This window comes from Camelus dromedarius, chromosome 1 (assembly GCF_036321535.1).
Source record: "Camelus dromedarius isolate mCamDro1 chromosome 1, mCamDro1.pat, whole genome shotgun sequence".
NCBI classification, from domain to species: Eukaryota; Metazoa; Chordata; class Mammalia; order Artiodactyla; family Camelidae; genus Camelus; species Camelus dromedarius.
Genome location: NC_087436.1, coordinates 64,682,358 through 64,702,562, shown reverse-complemented (window position 1 = coordinate 64,702,562; position 20,205 = coordinate 64,682,358). Strand labels below are relative to the sequence as shown.

At 33.8% G+C, this 20,205-nt stretch overlaps 1 protein-coding gene across 14 annotated transcripts in view; it reads right to left on the bottom strand.

Annotated features, from left to right (window-relative positions):
- ADGRL3 (adhesion G protein-coupled receptor L3) overlaps positions 1 to 20,205 on the bottom strand; it is an 826,419-nt gene that overhangs the window by 149,464 nt on the left and 656,750 nt on the right. For all 14 annotated transcript variants that reach the window (XM_064484960.1, XM_064484967.1, XM_064484927.1 and 11 more), the window contains 2 exons: positions 18,370 to 18,436; positions 15,844 to 15,935 (listed from right to left, as the gene is read on the bottom strand). In XM_064484960.1, coding sequence (XP_064341030.1) covers positions 15,844 to 15,935; positions 18,370 to 18,436 — 159 coding nt within the window. The remainder of the gene's footprint in view (positions 1 to 15,843; positions 15,936 to 18,369; positions 18,437 to 20,205) is intronic.

Genomic DNA, 20,205 nt, shown 5'->3' with positions numbered 1-20,205 from the left:
CATGATAGACTGGGAGAAGATACATGAAATAGCCAAAGCATTCAAATTTTATATCAGCAAGTAACAGAAAATGTACAGGAAGGCTAGTGAAAAAAAAAAAAAGGAAAAAAATTAAAACATTAAAAAAAAAAAACTAGTAAAACAAATGAGCGTAATTATTTTACTAATAGGCTTCCTGTAGGTATTAACTGAGATGTTGTGTATTTATTGCTTTGTTACACTGCACTAATGAAAGTTATTGAATAAGAGATCTGGCAATTTTAGGAACCCTTCTACAGCTAACTGAGCAAGATATGGTCAATTCAAAGAAGGCAGAAAAGTGAGAGAATTGCAATGACAATGACTATCGCAAAGATACGTGCCATTTTTTGGACTTACATCTTGCTATATATGTAAGATATTAATATCCAATTAGGTCAACACTTTTGTTGATAAATTATTACTTTTCATACTCATGGTTTATTTTCCTTATAATTAAACAGTATGAAATTATAACCTTAGACTATCAATCTTGGTTCTGGGACTGAGAGAGTTTTTGTGTTAGCACATTTAAATGTCTGATTGAAAATACTACCTTCTATAGACAACATTCCAGAGTATTCTAGAATACAAACTCAAATAGCACATTTATAAAAGTGCCAGGGACTTTGATGACAGACCTTTTAAAAATACATAAGTGTATGTAGTGGAAAAATCCAACAACTGGGACTCCACCAAGAGAAAATTAGATTAGGAAATTTTCAAGTGTGGACTGAGCAGCTCAAGACACTTAACATTCCACTATACTGTCTGCACATTTTAATTACAAATCCAATGATTTACTACATAGTCCTTTATTTTAAATAACTATGACCTATATGCTTTCACCACTTTTAATATAAGGTTGTATATATATAAATATATATATTTAATACAACAAAGTAACACTCCTGTAAAAGGCAGTCCTGGGAAACAGAATGAGAAAAGCTGAAATACAAAATAATTTTTTTTTTTAAATGAGAGGTAGTCCCTTGGAATTAGGGGAAACTGATATATACCCAGAGCATGTCGATAAGTTTTTCAGCCCATTTGTGTAGTCCATAACCTTTGTGAATGTTTAATTTGCCAATCAGTGATCATCTATTTAACTAACTTTAATCATAGAGCATTTTAGTCTCCTTTTATGAATTAGAATATAGTTAAATAGCCTGACCTGTGATTCTTAAGATTATGTATCTTAGAATTTTCTAGAATTTGGGGAGAAAATGTATGTACCTAAGGCAGACTGTAAGCAGTATTCTCATATATTTAGGGGAATTTTCCGTTGCTACTGTGTAGGAACTCTATTGCCCAAGATGGTAAGTGACTGCAAGGAGATAGTAAGTGATGAATTTGGACCAAAAAAAAAAAAAAAAAAAAAGTTACGAGCTTATTCCTTCCATTTATTCTAAAATTTCTTTGTATATCTCTTAATCCAAACCAACTTTCCATCATTTCCCTTCCTTCCTGCAAATTCCATCCTGTCCTTTGACACTCATAGTCCAATGTCAACAAGTTTCCTTACATTCTAATCGTCATCCTTGGGTGATTCTGTCACCTTCATGCTTTAAGTGAAATTGCTGCCTGCTGACAGTGCTTTCCCTGAAGACCACACAAACACAAACATTGGTTCTCTCACAACTCCAGCAGTGGAAGTGACACTGCCAAACCACGATTTCACCTATGTCAAAACTCCCAGCTCCTCTGAGGCTCTTGCCATCAAATATTGACTACCACCATTTATTTCTTGTTGTTTTTGTTACCTACTAGCATCTCTAGATCTCTCATTTTTTTCCCTCCATTTTTTCACTATATATAACCCCATTTAGACATGCTAAATTCATGACAACAAATGTCTAATGGCACTTAACAATATCAAGAAGCCAACTGAACTCCCCTAGCACACACGCTTTCCCAGGTCCCAAAAGGAATATTTCGTATCTTCCTTCAGCCTCTAACTTCCTTCCTTATCCCAACCCCTTCAGCTGAATATTGCCTCTTACTTCCTTAAAAAAAAGCAATCTGACAGTTGCAAATGCACTGGTGCACTGTCCAGCTGTCAGAATCCCCTGCACAGGTCCTGAGTTTATCCCCCAGCTGCTGTGTGCTTAGCTGCTAAAAGCTTGCCCGTGACCTACATATGATTGTTCTGGGGCACCAGGGCTACTATGACCGTATAGCCAGAAGTGCTTAGGAGTTGATACTCTACTCTCAACCCACAGCAAGCCCATAGTCAACTACTAACAGTGTGGAGCTACACAATGCCAGCTCCTATGCGTTAAGGATGGACAATTCCAAAGTCTGACTTACACTCCAGAGTTCCCCTTGGGATCAAGGGTCAGTCTGAGATTTCACCCAAAATGACAACTTTCATAGCTTCTTCTTCTTATCTATGTTGCTTTCCCTCACTTTCTTACTGATTTCCTCGGAAAGCACTCCTTAATAAATTGTTTGTGCTAAATCCTTGGCTCAGAGTCCCCTTCTGGGAGAACTCAACCAAGACTACTGACAGAAATATTCTCATCTTTCCAACATCAAATCTATCAAATACTTTCAACAGTACCCACACATACTGCCTTCCTTATTATAATGAAAGAAGTGTCTTTGTTCTTATAAAGCCAACATGTCCACTCATTCTGACGCTTCTCAAGAACTGTGCTCCTGCAATGATTATCCCTCCTGGTTTACTGGTATCTCCTCCTTATTGGCTCATGCCCATCAACAAACACCCTTTGGTATTTTTTACTTTAAAAGAAAAAAACAAAAAAAAACCCACCTTCTGCTAGATCCCAGAAGTTCTCCAAGAATCTTGTGTGTTATCCTTTACTGAAAAATTTATCAAGAGTTTTCTATTTCAGCCCACTTTAGTCATAACTCCACAATGCCCCTGTCATTACCAAATCCATTGTTAACTTCTTGCATCTTATCATACTTGACCACTCAGTAATTATCTATAGTTGACGACTCCCTTCTATTCTTGGCTTTCATGACATAATTTTTTACTTACCTTGCTGACTATACTTTCTGAGTCACTTTTACTGAAACAATGTTCTTCTTGGGTGGTTTCATTCAAAAATAGATTTTAAATACTAGTAACTCTGAAATATCTAACTCTAATCCTAACAAGACTGCTGTGACATTAAGACTCCTGAAAATTGCATTTTCTAACCTGATTTTGCAGTTTATGATTTAAAATATTAAAATAATCAGGATTTTAAAAATGGGGCTCTTAGTTATCATGTATTCCAATACATATCTGAATTTAAAGCTTCTTTAAACATGTATTCAATTTAAAATAATATATACTAAGAAAAAAACTCTTAAATGATGTATAATTTATTTTTAGGTGTGCAATGTGATATGACAAAGAATATATGGTAGTGATTAAACAAATGGACTCTGAAGCCAGACTGCCTGTTGGAATCCAAGTTTTGGCACTAACTAGCTGTTGGGCTTTAAGGCGAGTTAATTACCCTTTTAGAAATCTCAAAGGGTTATTGCAAAGATTAAATTTATACATGTAGAGAATGTAGAACTGTGCCTACCACATAGCAAAACTCCAATATACTAACCATCTGTCTTATTATTTTGCACATAGTTTCAAATAGACACAACACATGAAATCTCAGATTGATGTTGGATCAAGTGCAACAATTATAGTCGATTTAAGAGCAGAAACAGAGGGTGCAGGTCATTTATTTCAGAATCTATGACTAAATTTTTACCTATAGTATTTGATTAAAATAAAATATAATATTTAACTTAATATTACCAACAAAATTTTATTTTAAATATTTCCAAGAAGCATCTCAAACTTGAGTTGATTAGAATTTGTAGGCTATACATCTTTCAGCTTAATATTACTTATTGAAAGTTTCTCACAACAAATTTTTAAAACTTTAAGTTCTGTTCAATTTTCTGGCAAATTTATAAACATATAATCATTATACTAAGTAAAATGTTCAATTTAAAATAATTTGTGTCATTTTAGACAGAACTGTATTAGGAAAAAACATATTGCTAGTTGGTTCTGATTATAGCAACCAAGACAACTCTTGAAAGCCACAAGATTATGATATCCATGAAATTTCATGTGTACTTCATACAGTTTTTGGAAGTAATCATATTTTCCACTTAATACTTCAAAGAACTATGACCTTAAATAATCACTGAGATTAAAAATTGGCTTATATGTTGAAAAGAAAAATGATCTGCTTGGAAATAATTCAAAAGTGATTCAAATACCTTTATTTACATTTGGAATCTACAGTTCAAAATCTATTCATTCCTTGTATAATTATTTATAAGCTGAAACTACATTGAATAAATATATTAAAAGTGGATGAAATCACTTTTGGACAGTATTTGTGAGTTTAACCCATAGTACATAAGATTTACTTTTATAAGACAGAATTTAACAAGATATTGCTAAATATATGCACCTGTTTTTGAAACTTTATTCAAATGTTTAAAACCTAAGGAAGATAAATAGCAATTGCATTTTTAAAAATGAACAAAAAAGATAAAAACAGAGTAAGTTTAAACATTTTTTAATCCCCAAATCATAACTAGATTCTTGTATGAATTTTTTCAATGGTGTAAAAAAAAAAAACAATCAAAAACAATAGAATGAGTTGTATTTGGCAAAGAATTTGGAGATGAATAAATTAATTTAATGCTCTCATTGTCATAGGACTTGACTGAGTTTTCATTATGTGCCTATATCCACAGTAGCATATTAATTAATAATAGGCAATTAGACATGAGTTTTTGGAAATTTTTCAGAGGTTAGGAATATAGAATGACTCGGAAAAATGACATTTTTAGATTATTCTATCACTATATGTTTATGAACATAATGTAGGGCAAGCCATTTTGAGGAAAAATTTTTTGTAAGAGTACTATATATTCATTATACCAACTTTGAAAATTCAAGATTGCTATGGCATAATAAAAAAATAAATATTTGACTTTTGTCCTGGTTCCTGGTGCAAGGCTGGCTCCTAAAACTCTCAAAATCTTTGCAGTGGTAACAGTGTCTTTTGTATGCTAATGAGATGATGGGGAGGTGGTGCCTAGAGGGAATGGAGGAGGGTAATGGGGGCTAACTAGCTTCATCAAGGTACAAAGGTAGAAAGTGGTCTGAGAGAAACAAAACCATGATTAGACAGCTGGAACTTTCAGCCTCACTCCCACCTACCTACCTGCTCCCCTGACTAGGGAGGGGATAGGGGCTGGAGACTGAGTTTAGTCACCAGTGTCCAATTATTTAATCAATCATGCCTTTGTAATGAAACCTCCTCTGAAACCCCTAACAAGGAGCTTCTAGGTTGGCGAACACTTTGAAGTGGTAGGAGGGTGGAGCCCAGGGAAGCTGAAGGAGTATTAATAAAATGGCTGCACTTGGGCTAATAGATTGCTTATTCTTATGCTTGCTCTTAAACTGGCCAGCTAACCAGACTGACCGGTTGCTACTCACAACTCCAGGCCCATTGTTAAAACTAAAGCTAATATACTAACTTATTGTTTCTACTTTATTCCAGTAATCGAAAGTAATAAGCATGCTTGGTTTCTGAGTCGTTTTCCAGGGAGAAGGTCATAAGGCTCTAAGCTTACAAAATAGCCTGAATTACCAAAAAGACCACGCCAGGCGTGCTTATAAGGTAAAGAGATCGGAGAGAGCGACAACCACTAGCCTTTATAGGACTGGTCATCTGGAGACACCATGACGCCACTCTAAGTCTTATGAGAAGAAAATAATTCTGTTGATTGTTATTGATGCTTTACTGTTTAAGCTATGGCTATATATTCACCTTGCCCCATCCCCAAGACGGGTTCACAGTTTTGAAGGCACTAACCTGCTATGAGTCTCCTTTGCCCGGCAAAGCAATAAAGCTGCCTCTTTTCTTCTAAGCTCTACAATTCTGTCTCTGAGTTTCAGTTCACCTCATCAGGGATGGAGGCTGATCTTTTGGCAACAAGGCCTTGGAATCTCAGGCCCCCCACCCCTACTCTATGCATCGCTTCTATTTGGTTTTTCCCAAGTTTTTCCCTTTTTAATAAAGCTGCAGTTGTAAGTAGAGCACTTTGAATTACTGAACCGGGGGAGGGGGCTGGTCTTGGGAAGTATTATATCTGTCGTTCACCAGGCAGAAGTGTCAGTAGCCTGAGCACTCTATTTGTGGCTCACATCTAAAGTGGGGGGCACACTGTGAGACCAAGCCTGTAACCAGTGGGATCTGCTTTAATTCTAGGAGTCAGTGTCAGAGTTGAATTGAATTACTGGACACTAAGTTGGTGTTGAACAATCAGCTGTTGTGTGGAAAAACAGTATGTAACAGGTGTCAGAAGTGGTGTCAGAAAAACACCCACACAAGTCCATAGAAAGAACATTTTAAATTACACATAATGTTGCTACTAAAGGTGACCATTATTAACTTGTTAGTGCATTTACATGCAGTTTTTTTCTGCATGTATAATCAGCCCACTCATTGAGAAATAAGAATGCTCATTTTATATTCAAAAAGATATATTAGCACTTGGCTATCTGATAAAGTATGTTTGATAAAATTTTATAACATAGAGCTTTGTATTTTATTTTCAGGAAGATAGCTAAATAAAAGACTGTCTAAGGTATAAATATGTGTACCTTATTATTTCTTGAAGGAAAAGGAATTTTGTTGCTTAAGTAATTTGATTGATCATTAATCCTCTCCAAACTGTATAACCTATTAACTTTGTTCCTTAAATTCATGAAATTACCCATAAAAGTTACTAAGTATGTTCAAAATATAAAATTTTTACTTATTAATAAAGTATTTGGGCATTTGCATTTTATATAAACTATATGTTACATATATCATATGCATATTATATAATATGCATACACACACATATATGTACCATAGATATAAATAAATTTTGTAAGCAGAATATTACATTTATAACCAGTATATATATTAATATGTAATAATATAAAAGGGAAAATAGAGAATTAAAGCAATCTTGTAATCATGTTGTATTTTTCAAGATTATATAACTTTCTTTTCAGGTAGATGAATGTTTCTGAACACAGTGAGCAGTTATTGCTTGTGAGTCATGATAATTTATCACATTACTTTTAAGGAAAATATCTGCTGGTCAATAAGCTAACAGAACTGAGTCATAATTTCATCATATAAATGATGAACTGTTTTGCCCATAATCTTCTTACTTTCACTTGTACACTAGATACCATCCTCCCTTGCCTACTCAAATGTAGAAACCACACAACTTTCCCCTCTCTTGCCTGTATCAACTAATTGTCCATTTTTACCAGATTAAAAGGAAGCTGTAATCTCATGTTTAAATACTTACCACTCAGGAAAACAAAACAAAACAAATGCCCTTGACCCGACATCTCTCTCCAGATCTTGTATTTCTTAGCTCTTATTTATAGAAAAAGACCTGAGAAGAATTGTCTCTACATGTGGTTTTTAACCCTGCTCTTCCTATTCTCCCCTCAACCCACTTTAAAAAGGCTTCATCAATCACTTTGCCAAAATAGCTTTTGTCAAAGGCATAAGAACCTCCATGTTGCTCAATCCTGTCGTCAAGTCTAAGTCCCCAACTGAGTTGAAATGCTTAATTCACCTAGCTTCCAAGATCTCCAGCTTTCTTCCTATCTCACTCACTGTTCTTTCTAAATCAATTTTGTAGACTGCATTTCCAAGATCTCAAAAGTTAGAGTGACCTAGAGTTTCAGTCTCTGTTTCTCTTCTTTTATGTGTCTACCATCAATCTCTTTATTATTTTACACAGTCTCTTGGATTTAAAATAAAATCTACCCTGACCCATTCTCCCAAGATTGTCCTCAGTACCCACACTCCTACATTTGAGGAGTGGCTGTTTGTGGGAGGGACAGACACAACTAGGATGTGCTGGCTACAGTGTATGTGAGGCCCCATATGGTATGGGACAGAAGTGAGGGTAGGAGAAGAAGGAAGATGGGTAGTGAGCCAAGGGCCATATCCTGCATGTAACTCCAAGGAGCTTAAGGTTTCTAAATTCAATTCTGGCCTTCCAGGTGGTTTTCAAGGTATATCTGTCAGTGCAGTAGGTTATGATATGTTTTATTTATCATTTTGTACTCTAGCTCTGAGCTCTGCAAATGTTGAAACTGGCCTGTTCCTGCCCACAGCAATCTGAGCTAGTCCCCTTTGCCAGATCACTGTTTTCGTAGACTACCTTGTATTTAGAGGTAGTCATGTGATCAGACATGTGATGCAAGCAAGGTGCTTCTGGGAAATATCTTCTACCCTGACCATGGGAGGGAAGACCTCTAAGGAAAGCCCTCTTTTCTTTCTTCTTTTCCCTTTTGGAACACAACTGCTAAAGGATATGATGCTGGGAGCTGAAGCAGCCATCTTTGGACCACAAATTGACACTGTCAATGACAACAGCTGTGGATGATGAAAGATGGAAAGAGTTTAGGTGTCTACTAACATTGTTGAGCTATTAAACCAACTGTGGAACCACCTACCTCTGGATTTTACTTCTGTATATCATCAATATCATTATGATTTAGGCCACTATATTGGTCAGCATTTGATACTCATAGCCTGGGCTATCCTACCAGAAACATACAGTGACAGAAACCAGTCTGGTTAGAAAATTACTATCTCAATTTTTTGCCATATATGTATACTACTTTATATTATTATTTTTTTCAAATCATCTCACTTTGCTTAATGCTTTAAAAGGAAATATGTCACTGTCATAAATAAAAAAACATTTACCATTATAGAGAGTAATAAAGATATATTAAAAAATAAATGAAACCTGAGAAACACTAAATACAAAAATAAAATCTATATACTGATGATGCTAAATTTAAATCTCCAGCTTTCATTACTCTCACTGCCTACTCAACATCTACACTGTGATGGTTAGTAAATCTTTCAAAGTTATACTGTCAAAAAAGAACCTCCGACCCCACACACATAATCTCCTGATCTACCCCTAATGTGTTTTTTCTACAGTTCCATATCTCAGTACCCAAGCCAAAAACCTTAGAATCACACTCCAGTACTTTCTCTTATAGCCTAAATTAAATGAGCAATTCTGTAATAGCTTCAAAACATATACAAAATTTTAGCACTTCTCATTTATTGAGTAAATTCATGAATGATTAAAGGATAAAGATAAAATGAAAGTTTGCACATTAAAAATTAAATAATATATGTGTATAATATGGAAAACAAATATTAGTTACAATTATTCTCATATTTCTTCCTCTCTTATGAAAGTTCAAGTGGCTATTTGCTCTTAACTATTCTGGGGAAAGAACTATAGCCTTGTTATGCCTAGTTATTTTAGATTAATTCTGCTGTTGTGTGTACAGCTACTTCAGAAATGTTAGTTTTATAAAAAAATTCTGATTACCAAGTTTCCCAAAGTCTGACTGCAATTTCATATAGGATACAAAGGAAATTTGAGTTCAAGCCACACATATAAAGAACACAGAAGCTGCTAATTTTTATGTTTTCATCATTAAGAAGAATTATTTTTCCCTTAGGTAGTCTTTCAGGTTTTCTCATCCTTAGGCTGCAATTGATTCTCCTAAATCTGACATAAACCTAATTATTTTAGAGAAAAGTGAAACAATTATTTGATCTCAAGGTACAATGCTTAACAGTTCCAATGTGCCCGTGACAGTCATCCTTCAAACTTTTTTTTTCCTCAAATGTCAGCTTTCAGAGTATGAAGTACGCCAAATACAGTGATGCATAAAACACCTGGTTCCTGGAACGATCACATGGGGATTTGAAGGCATTTTAAAGAAAAAGCATGAAAAAAGAGACTAACCCTTTTAACATTTCAGAAAACTTAAAGCTACTGTATAAAATGCATGATACAATAAGATTGGCAACAACATTTGCAGAATGCACCGTTTTGTGAACTAAATTCATATTCCAAAGAAGTGATTGCTAAAGGCTCTTAAATCTTGAAATTAAGTTAATCAGCAAAGGACTGACTAGTTCTTAAGGAAGGTCTTAATTTGTTTGAAGTAAATCTAGTGGTGTCATAACAAACCCAGGGCTTCAAACAGTAGTGTTTGGATCGTCTAATTCTTCAGACACATCTGGATCATGAATGACCATATTTTGGTACATTTCCAGTGATGTTACCCACAGACCAAGGAAATGGAGGAAGAGTGTGGGAAATGAGGTATCAGACAAATGACACTCCTTTCAGAATTTTCTTAGAAATTATTTTATCTTGTTACAATGAATAAAATAAATCAATGACTGGTTCTGACCTTTTCAAGAACTAAAGTGGTTATAGTGTATGTGGATGTTGAAAAATATATTTGATAAAAAAGATTCAGAAAAAATACATCTTCAGTATAGTGTGCTGGCCTATGAATCTTTTTACAAGAGGTGACAGTTTTTAAACACAGCATCTATAAAAATGTAAAATAATTAGAAATCTATGAAGCTTGCATTTGAATTTAGCAGTTTTGGTGACAGAAGGTAAACAAGTGAATAAAATCAATTGAATGGAAATAATGAGTTTTTTTTAGAAAGTCTGCATGAACTATATAGAGTACACTGAGCTTCTTTTTTAAAAGCCCAATCAATATTTCAGCCTTTTTACATCACTAACTGATATTTTACGAAGAATGTGAAAGTACTAAAAATATTTTCCAAAAAAACTCATCCAGAAAACATCGAAGTGTGTGAATATTTTTATTAAATATAATTCAGAACTAGATTTACTCTTCTCATAGAGGATCAAACTCTTTTTTAAGATATTGCTCTGACTATGGTATAAAAATAGTAACATTTTTGAAAAGTAGGCTATATATATGTACACATATGTTATTCCATCTTAATATATTATAAAGAAGAAAAATTAAGGCATTGAAATATTTTTATGCTGTCATTGCATTTTTCAAGATTATATCATTCTGCTTTTCTGCCTTCAAGTTTTTAGAACCCTACTCCCTTCACTCCATGAAGTACTAATGTAATATTAGTCAAGCTAAATGAAATTCTGACTTAACTGTTTCTACCAGTGTCTAGAAATGCAGTCCAAATCAAAGTTACCTTCTTAAGAAACAGAATAAGTTATTATGGATACTGGTAAGGCAAAACATTTTTCTATTCATCCCTGAAGCTATTCAGAAGCCTTCTTAGATTCTTTATGGATGGCAAGTGTCCAAGTTCACTGAGACACTTCTTTTATTTTCCTTTAGAACTAACTGCAAAACTTGGTATTTATTAATCAAATGAACATTTCACTCCTGGAGCCAATTCTCTCATAATAGAGTAAATTTGGCTTAAAAAATAAAAAGGATCATATCAAGCAAGTTCTTTATGACACCATACGGTAAACAAAGCCAAAAACAAATAGGATTTTGTTAAGAGGTTGAGCAAATTTCACTAAGGAAAACACAAAAAACGAAGGCAGCAGGATATTTCCACAAAGAGTGGTTAAAAATAATCCAACCATTCTGAATGGGCACTAAACTATGTGTTATATGCTTTACACATGATTATATTTGATTATCGCAAAACTCTACAAAGTAGAATCAATTATCCCCGATTCAGAAAGGATACTGAGATGGAGGCCATGATGTTACTTGCAAGGTCATATAACCATTACAGGACAGAACTGAAATTCAAATCAAAACTGTGTAAAACACGAGTTGCTGTTCCCCTATAGCACTATGGAAAAGGAAGCCTAGTAGATTCCTTGTCTCTCCATATGGGCACCAACTTTCTTTCTTAGACCTAAAAGCTTCTGTTATTTATTTTTATTCTTCAAAGTACTTGTGATGATGTTAAATATCTTTTCAATAATAGAAGAAGTAGTTGACAACTACAGAAATGATCAATCTTTATTTTGAAAGTAAATGTCAAGAGTGCTCTAAATGCTGCTCAAGAATTAGTTTTACAGGTCATAATACTTCAGCAATACTATATGTTAATTTGTGCACATAACAATTCAATAATTGTTTTTTGTATTTATATATGTATTTTTAGAATTAGGTTAGATTTTTGCTATGATTACTGTAAACTCCAATTTCAACTTGTCTGAAATTTAATCAGAAAATTCAAATAACTGGAATTATTTCTTTTCCTCCAAATAGTTACCTATTTTGATGAAAAGAAGACAAAGGACATGTGAGGAAACAGCAAATAGAAACATTTTAATTACTTTTTTAGTTGAATCTGAGACTTAGAGTGCCTCATTTCCTCTGTAATCATGTTAAGTACAGTAATTTACTCTATTATTTTTCCCAGAGTATATCATTAATATAATAATGAGCCAACCAGATGAATGTTCTATACTAACATCAAAATATGTTTATTATGATGACTATGAAGTAAACTTGGGATTAAAATATAATTAAATTATTTAAAAAATAATAATTAAATTCATTAGAGTAAACTGAAGTCAGCCAGCCATAGTGTTAGGGAAAAGAAAGTCTGCAGAGAAACTGTAGGCAAGACCTGATGCACAAGAGAGCCGTCTAGAACGGCCAGAGGAGCACATGGCCTAAAAAGACGCTTAAAGGAAAAAGGGCCAGCTAGATCAGGAAGGCTTGGTAGCCACGTTAGGGGGCTGGGACTTCGGTGTAAGAGTAACACGAAACCACTGCAGTTTTACCCAAGAGAGTTGCATGATTAGATCTGAACTTCTCAGCACACCACTCTAGCTGATGAAGGCAGGAGCAAGAACCAGTATAGGGGAGAGAGTCAGGAGACAACTGTAGCAGCTCTGCAGAGGTTCATTGTGGCTTGAAAGGAAGTGATGGCAGCGAATATGGGGAGAAGCAAACACATTTTAGATAAAGGAGGTATTTATAGGTGAAAGAACATGTATGATAAAAGTAATAAATATTTGATAAATGAATGAATACAATGTTTTAGAAAGACTCTGACTTCCAAAAGGTCTTATATGGTGCGGTTATTTTCTCAATAAACAGAGCAAGGTGGCCCATCTTATTCACTACTTTATAAAAATACAAAAAAACAAAAACCAAGAAAACACTATTAATATTCATGCCTTCTCCCCTGTACTAAAAAACAAAGAAACAAACAAAAACTTTCCAAATAAGGGATGCTTATGCCTTTGAAATAAATACTCTCACATCACCCACAGCACTTAAAAATACATATTGTACAGATCTTTATTCTTGTTAAAAACAAAAAGGATGCTAGATTTTGTGTTTCGCTGAAACCTTTCTTAAAGTCTTCTTTCCTTATCAATTATGACCTGGTGAATTTTTCACAAGCACTTATTAAACAGTCAACATATTTAAAGAAAATAAAGTGTCCTTCAGATTCTGGAAAGTTGTAAGGAATATTTTCTCGAGATTTCTTTCTTATAGTCTCTCTTCCACATGCCCCTATATCCTGCAGGTGATCATCTTTCCTACACTGTAGAGGCGAGTAGGCAGAAATCCCTCAATTTACTGCTCTACCCTGGTTCCACCAAATATCCACCTCAAACCTGTTATGTATTTCATCCATTCTGAGTGGAAAAGGATCTTCCTCCCTGGCCTCTGTTACCTCAGTAGAAAAGTGTCCTTCATGAAGTCTAACGGACTGGAATTGCTCTACGTCTATTCTGGATCTTCAGGTCATGACTATAACATAATGCCCTTTCCTCTGTTTCTCACCATACTTTTACTGCTTCGTACCTATCAGCATATCCATATTCACATTTCTTCCATCTTAAAACCACCCTCTATGTTCTTTAACAACTAATTTCTGTCCTTGTACCGCACTGATTTTTCCTTAAAAGGTATCATCAAAGGCTGTTTGCATTCCCCTGCTCTTTTGATGGTAGGGTATGTTTCATTATTAAACCCATTTTAAAGAGGACAGGGAGGCTCAGCAAGGTTAAGTAAACTTTCCAAAGGCTGTAAATGATAAAGCAGTTTAGACAGAATTCAAATCAAGATAGTCTCATTTAAGGCTTTATTTTACTTTGTAACATAAAGCTTGAGGCACTTAGTATTATAAACCTTGGTGCCATCAATATCACTAAATGTAATTACTGACTTCTGCGTGTTTGTTTTTCTAAATAGGAATATCACATCCGTTTAACTCATATTACCTGAAGAAATACATATGAATAACGAGGAGACAATTCTATCTTTTAAAATATGCGACTGTACTATGTACAAGACCTTTTTAAAATTTTTAATCTAGTAAAAGCTGTTACATAAATATCAAAGTATTATTCACTTATTTCTGATTGTACTTTAAAAACATAAGAAAAATGATGATAAATTTTATTTGCATTTTGTTTTATAGTACATAGGAATAGGTACAAGGAGGTAATTTATACTAAAGTGAGTAAAAGTATGGTAAGATAAAAGAATTTATACCTTATGTGCCTATTTAATTTATCCAAATTCAACTTCATTAGGAACAAATAGTCCAAGGAACTAATACTACACTGTAGGACAGTCAGGTTGCACATAATTCAACAATGTAATGACTGTTATCTCAGCCAAGTAATATTAAGAATTCCAAAAGACTGTTACTCACAGTAGAGAATTCCTAGTTTGTGCCATTGTATTATTATCTTTTCTAATTCCTTAGCTACCTTTTCAATTAATGTAGACAGATGATTCTTTACCAAAAATTAACCGTTTAATGCAATACACTTTTGTCACTACTTTACTCTGTAAACATTCATTGAGGGCCTACTATGGGCAAGGCTGCATCAGGCATTGAATGTAGGAAGATGAAAAATGGGTGAGGTAGCTGCTAGCTGAGGTAGTTCAAGGAGAATGTCAGTAGCACATGAAAGTCACAGGAGACCTCATGAGACTTCTAAAAGTAATTCATTTAAAAACGTTTAACCAAATTAACACATAGCATAGGCAAATTACATACAAATGCTACTTAATATAGAATATATATTTATCTCTAAAGAATATATCCACATTATTTTTTCTCAAATGTCACAGCCTCTAAAGGAATAAGACAAATTTTTGGTTATACTGAGGAACAATTTTTCTTTTCAGAAAATATAAATTGGCTTCTTTTTGTATAAAGGAAATATTACTAGTGTGGAAAGAAATGTATATATTTTCGTATCTCTGCATGGCTTGGGTTTTTGACCATAGAGAAGTGGGATTTGGGTTAAAGGACAAACCTTGGAAGTTAAAAGATGACTGAATAGACAATTAGAAACTTTTGAAGGGCTTACTTTCTAAGAGGTAAATGTTAAGATTTCAAAGGGGTAAAACCTGGAACCACATATGGTATATGTTTCTATACCATAGGGTTTACATTAAGGAGCTGTCTCTTTCTCTCTCAGGAGGAGGGGAGGGCAGCTGTGTAACAGCTCCTCTACAAACGCCCAGATCAATAATTTGGGGGTTCCCCTTTTGTGGTGTAAAATCCCCCTTTGGTACTTGCAGGTGCCCCAGTCTTGCTCTCTTCACATTGCTCTGAAAGGGGAGATGGAGTGTTGAGTAGGAATGTGGTCATTGCTCTAGGAAATAATAGTCTGCCCACATATAGAAACTCCGTATGCGCTTCCAGGACAAAATAAATAAGTGTATGTAATAATAATTTAAAAAGTATCATGTTGTAAATAAGAATTTAAGGGGAAAAAGTTTCTTTGAAAACAGAGCTTCATTAGATTTATTTTCAAGCAGATCAAGTCACTTTAGTTGTCAATAAATGATCTTATTCAGCAAAGACAACACATTGATCTTTACCATTTTGTCATAAGATTTCACTATAATTAGAAGTAGGGACAGTTCAGTGTATAAAAGGCAGACTAAAGAGAAGGAAAAGAAAAATCACTTACTTGATATTATCAAGACAGCCCGATTCAGGTTTCAGAATGGCAGTGTGGTGAAACATTTTATATAAAGCAATCCCAAGGAAGATTACATTAAGCTGGAATGTAAAAGGTACTGTTATGTAGCATAACTGGAGTAGAAAAAAAGTAATGTATTCTCTACAACAGATGACTTGTTCTGGGAAATTAGCTCTCCTGCACTTATAAAGGAATTGTATCACATATGGTTGCCTAGTATTTCAGTGAAGACAAAAGGCCAAACTTGGGGACTTGGGATACTAATAAGTTACAAAGTACTGTTATGCCAAATACACACAAATACAAAAATCAGCATCATTTGGAAAGATGCTGTAGAAATTACAAAACAATGCAAAGCTAAAGTATATGTTAAAAAAAAAAAAAACTAATTCGTTCAGGTGTGTTACTATTTCTACTCTCTGAACATGGTCCCTAATTTATTGTTTAGGGATAGTTTTCAAATACTACATTACAAAAGTATAAATATAAAAATCAATATATTTTTAAATAGTTATGTCAAAGGGATTATAAAATACTGTTAAATTCTGATGCTACAACAAACTAGGATTAAAGTAGAGGGAACCCCCAATGACACTGTTATATCACTGCACCCAGAGAGAGCATATCATTTAAAACAAAACAAAACAAAAGTTCAGTGTAAATTCCATGTATTACAGATATGTGAACTGTATAGAAAATCACATACTGAATTGGCCTTGTTACCTAAAGTGTTTCTATATTACAGAATTTGGGATTGGTGGGAACTAGGAAAGTCCAATTATAAGCCCCATTGAAGTTCTGTCAGGAATATGGGTCTACAATCCTTAATCAAATCAATAAGTCACAAAAGTGACCTTTTTTTTACATTTAGATAGATATCATAGTTTTTCATTGCAATTTGCTTTGGATAACCAATTCTTGCCCTCAGTTTTCCCAAGGCCTAGACTGAGAAGCAATAACTAATAATATGAGTTAAGATGGAGCAAACACTCTGACAATGAATCAGAAAACAACAGGTAATACATTCGATTAGGATACACAAAAGGGGCTCTACTTCCCCAAAGAGACTTGGGAAAAGAAAAGATGTTTCCACTAGGAAGGCATATAGCATAAAATGGGCAGGATTTAACTCAAGATTATAAAGTAGCTCAGAAACCCAATATCAACACAGAGACATACTGTTGAATCATCTGCCCCTCTGTTAGGAAATACAAGTAAGTCAAACTTGGTTTGGTACATCAAGAAGAAAATTCACACATAACAGAGTGGAATCCAGACAGGCCATTTATGGCTAAGATAAAACTCACTGATCTTATACAGGATAATCATGAGACACACACAAAATTTCAGTACCTCAAAATCAAAGACATTCACATGGGAATGGATGTCCTGGAATTAACTATTCATATATTAGAATTTCTCCATCGTAACATTCTTTGAGTTGCAGGAGAGTCATTTTTTTAGGTAATCTGGTCAATCTTTTTGACCAAAAATCAGATGGAAAAGTGAAAGTTTTGAAAAATTCACTGAATGGCCAAAAAGACTAAACTCAACTGAAACCTATATGGTGGGAAAACTGGATTTGGGCTAATGCAAAGCTCTTCATATCTTTATTCTATTTGCTCTTACTTTTTCAATTTTTTTCTTCCAAATTATTACCGTGTTTGGTGTCAGAGTCCTGGTTAGCCCCTACTGTGAGTATTGGCTGATGTGTTTGATTTTGGGCACCTGCTAATTTTCCACTAGGGGTATTATGTGATATGCAGTACACATACCTTAACTACTTTTCTGAAGTCTGAACAATTTCTGAATTCCAGAATATACCTGGCCTAAAGGATTTCAGATAATGAATTATAGATCTATATTGTATATAAAATCAGTGTTGATTTATTCAAAAAAATGGACAGCACTTTTGTACTTTAAAATAAGTGTGTAAATGATATCAACAATAGTATCTAAATTAGGATAAATAATTCATATTTGAAATCAAGATACTATGCATTTTTTAAAAAAGGAGTATGATTTCAGAATGTTTTCCTAACCTAGTTGTGCCATTCTCAAGTGAAAACCTCTTAAATTTTAAACTTTTTGAGATTTATATGAAAACAAAACTGGATAGAACAAAACGGTATTTTGCCACATTTCCAATTTATGATTCTATTCATATTTTAAATTATCCAAATGAAAAAGAAGGGAAATGCACTGTTGTCAAACAAAGTCATCACTGTTAAAAACCTATAAAACCAAATGGATTATGCTGGATCGGGCTCCTGAGGAGCATAGTACTGCATAAACTCTTGCAAATGCATGTTTTCTTCTCCCAAGGGTTTTGATTAAATATTTTACAACACAAAAGTAGACTATAATGAGTATCTAATTGCTTGAGTTACATAGGGTCAAGTGAGTACATGCTTTCCCCAAATTAATCTATGAAAATTAAAGATAGTCAGCATAGGGATAGTGAAAGTTTTACTTCTTGACCTGGGAAACACATAGTTAATTAGGAGTTCTTACCATAATTATCAAGGTCGCTGGTCCTATAAAACTCCAAATGAAGTAGGTGTCAAGTCGGAGCCAACATCTGCAATGAAACACAGGGGAGAGAAGGCATTCAAGGACTGGATATGGGACATACATCAAGAGTGAGCGAGTGACAGAGAAGAATGTGAGCTGCAAAGCATTCCACTGGGAGACAGGAAATATTACATTGCTTGTTCATTTAAATGCTGAGTTATGTGCCCAATTTCTGACAGCACTATTGATAGAGTAAGATAATTACTCCTGGAGGAAGTAGGAAAAAAATGGCACTGGGCCTATTTGCTAAGGCCTTTTGTGTCCATCATAGAAACCTAAAAAAAAAAAAGAAAAAGAAAGAAAAAGCTGTACACACAGCCATTAAATCGAGTAGCTTTAAGCTATCATTTTCTCTCCAATTATGGTGCTACATAACCTGTCTTTCAGCTGTCAGGTAAAGTGACATTTTCCTGACAAGAAGATCTGAGTAAATTCAGTACAAAGAAGAAATAAATTTGGTATCAGAAGACTGAAGTTTAATTAGGTTGGGCAGCCAACCTTTGAGAGTTCTTGAGTCTTAAAATGTGCATTGTTACTGCTAGTGCTTCTGGGGTTGCAAATGATCCTTAGCATCCCATGAAGTTGATTCATGACCCAAAAGTAAATTATTAATCACTTAATTTCAGTTACATTTAATACTCCCCCAATTCTTAAAGCCTCTGGGAAATTACATTTTCATTCTTCAGGATGACAGGAAGACAAAATGGAAGTGACTAGTTATGAGAAAGATTAATGTAAATTTTGAACAAATTACATTTGATGTTAAAAACCAAATTTTGAATTATTTGCCATTTGGCTATACTTGCAGCATAATTAAAAGAGAAAACATCTCCAGTGGAAAACGGTCAAGACTGGCTTGTTAAGTGATCTAAAACTGCAAATCTAAAGTACGTAAATATTTCTGTGATTATTATGTAACTATTACTTACACCTCAGCAATGACAGAATGCCAGAAATAACTTTATAAATGTCAATTGATACAGGAATAAATAAATAAAATGTTTCCTTTTCATCAGATGAAATGTTACCAAATAGTTAAGAAGGAGGAAGTAGATCCTTATACGGTAATAGGATAGATCACAATCGCAAAGTCTTGTGAAAAAGTAAAATGACAAAAACTATACCTATCTTAGAACTACTATATATAGATATATACTATAATACTCATATTTTGGACAGATACATATGTGTATGTAATTTTTTTAGTGAAATGGAAAATATCATCAAACTCATGTTAGTGATTCCCTCTCATATGAGAGCAGAGAGGACTAGAAGTGGACAAAAGGGGCTTCAGCTATATGTTTTATTTTAATAATTATTGAAAGCAATGTGCAAAAATACTAATAGTTACAATATTTGAGTGATAGAAACAGTGATGTCTATTATGTTTTTTAAATTTTTCTGTAACTTAAGTTTTTAAAAAAGATAAAAAAGCTAGATTTTTAGGTAAATAAAACCCCAAACTCCCCCCAAATCAATTTCAAAACACGAAAATCTGCTCTTCTTCTATTAAGTTTAATATATGTAAACTAATTTCAATTGAAGCATAATATTTGTACTCCAATAAGAAACTGGCTACAAGTTTGTATTTTTTACATAGATAATTTCTCTTTATTCAAAATAAACATAATAATCCTATTTAAAAAAATGTTATTAGGAAGCAATCAATACTTAAACTATTAGCCATTAGTTTCTTTGAGTAATTAGTTATTTTTTGGTTGTGCTGTTGTTCAAAAAACTCAGTTATGAAAAATGAGTATCGTGTTGCCAATAAGC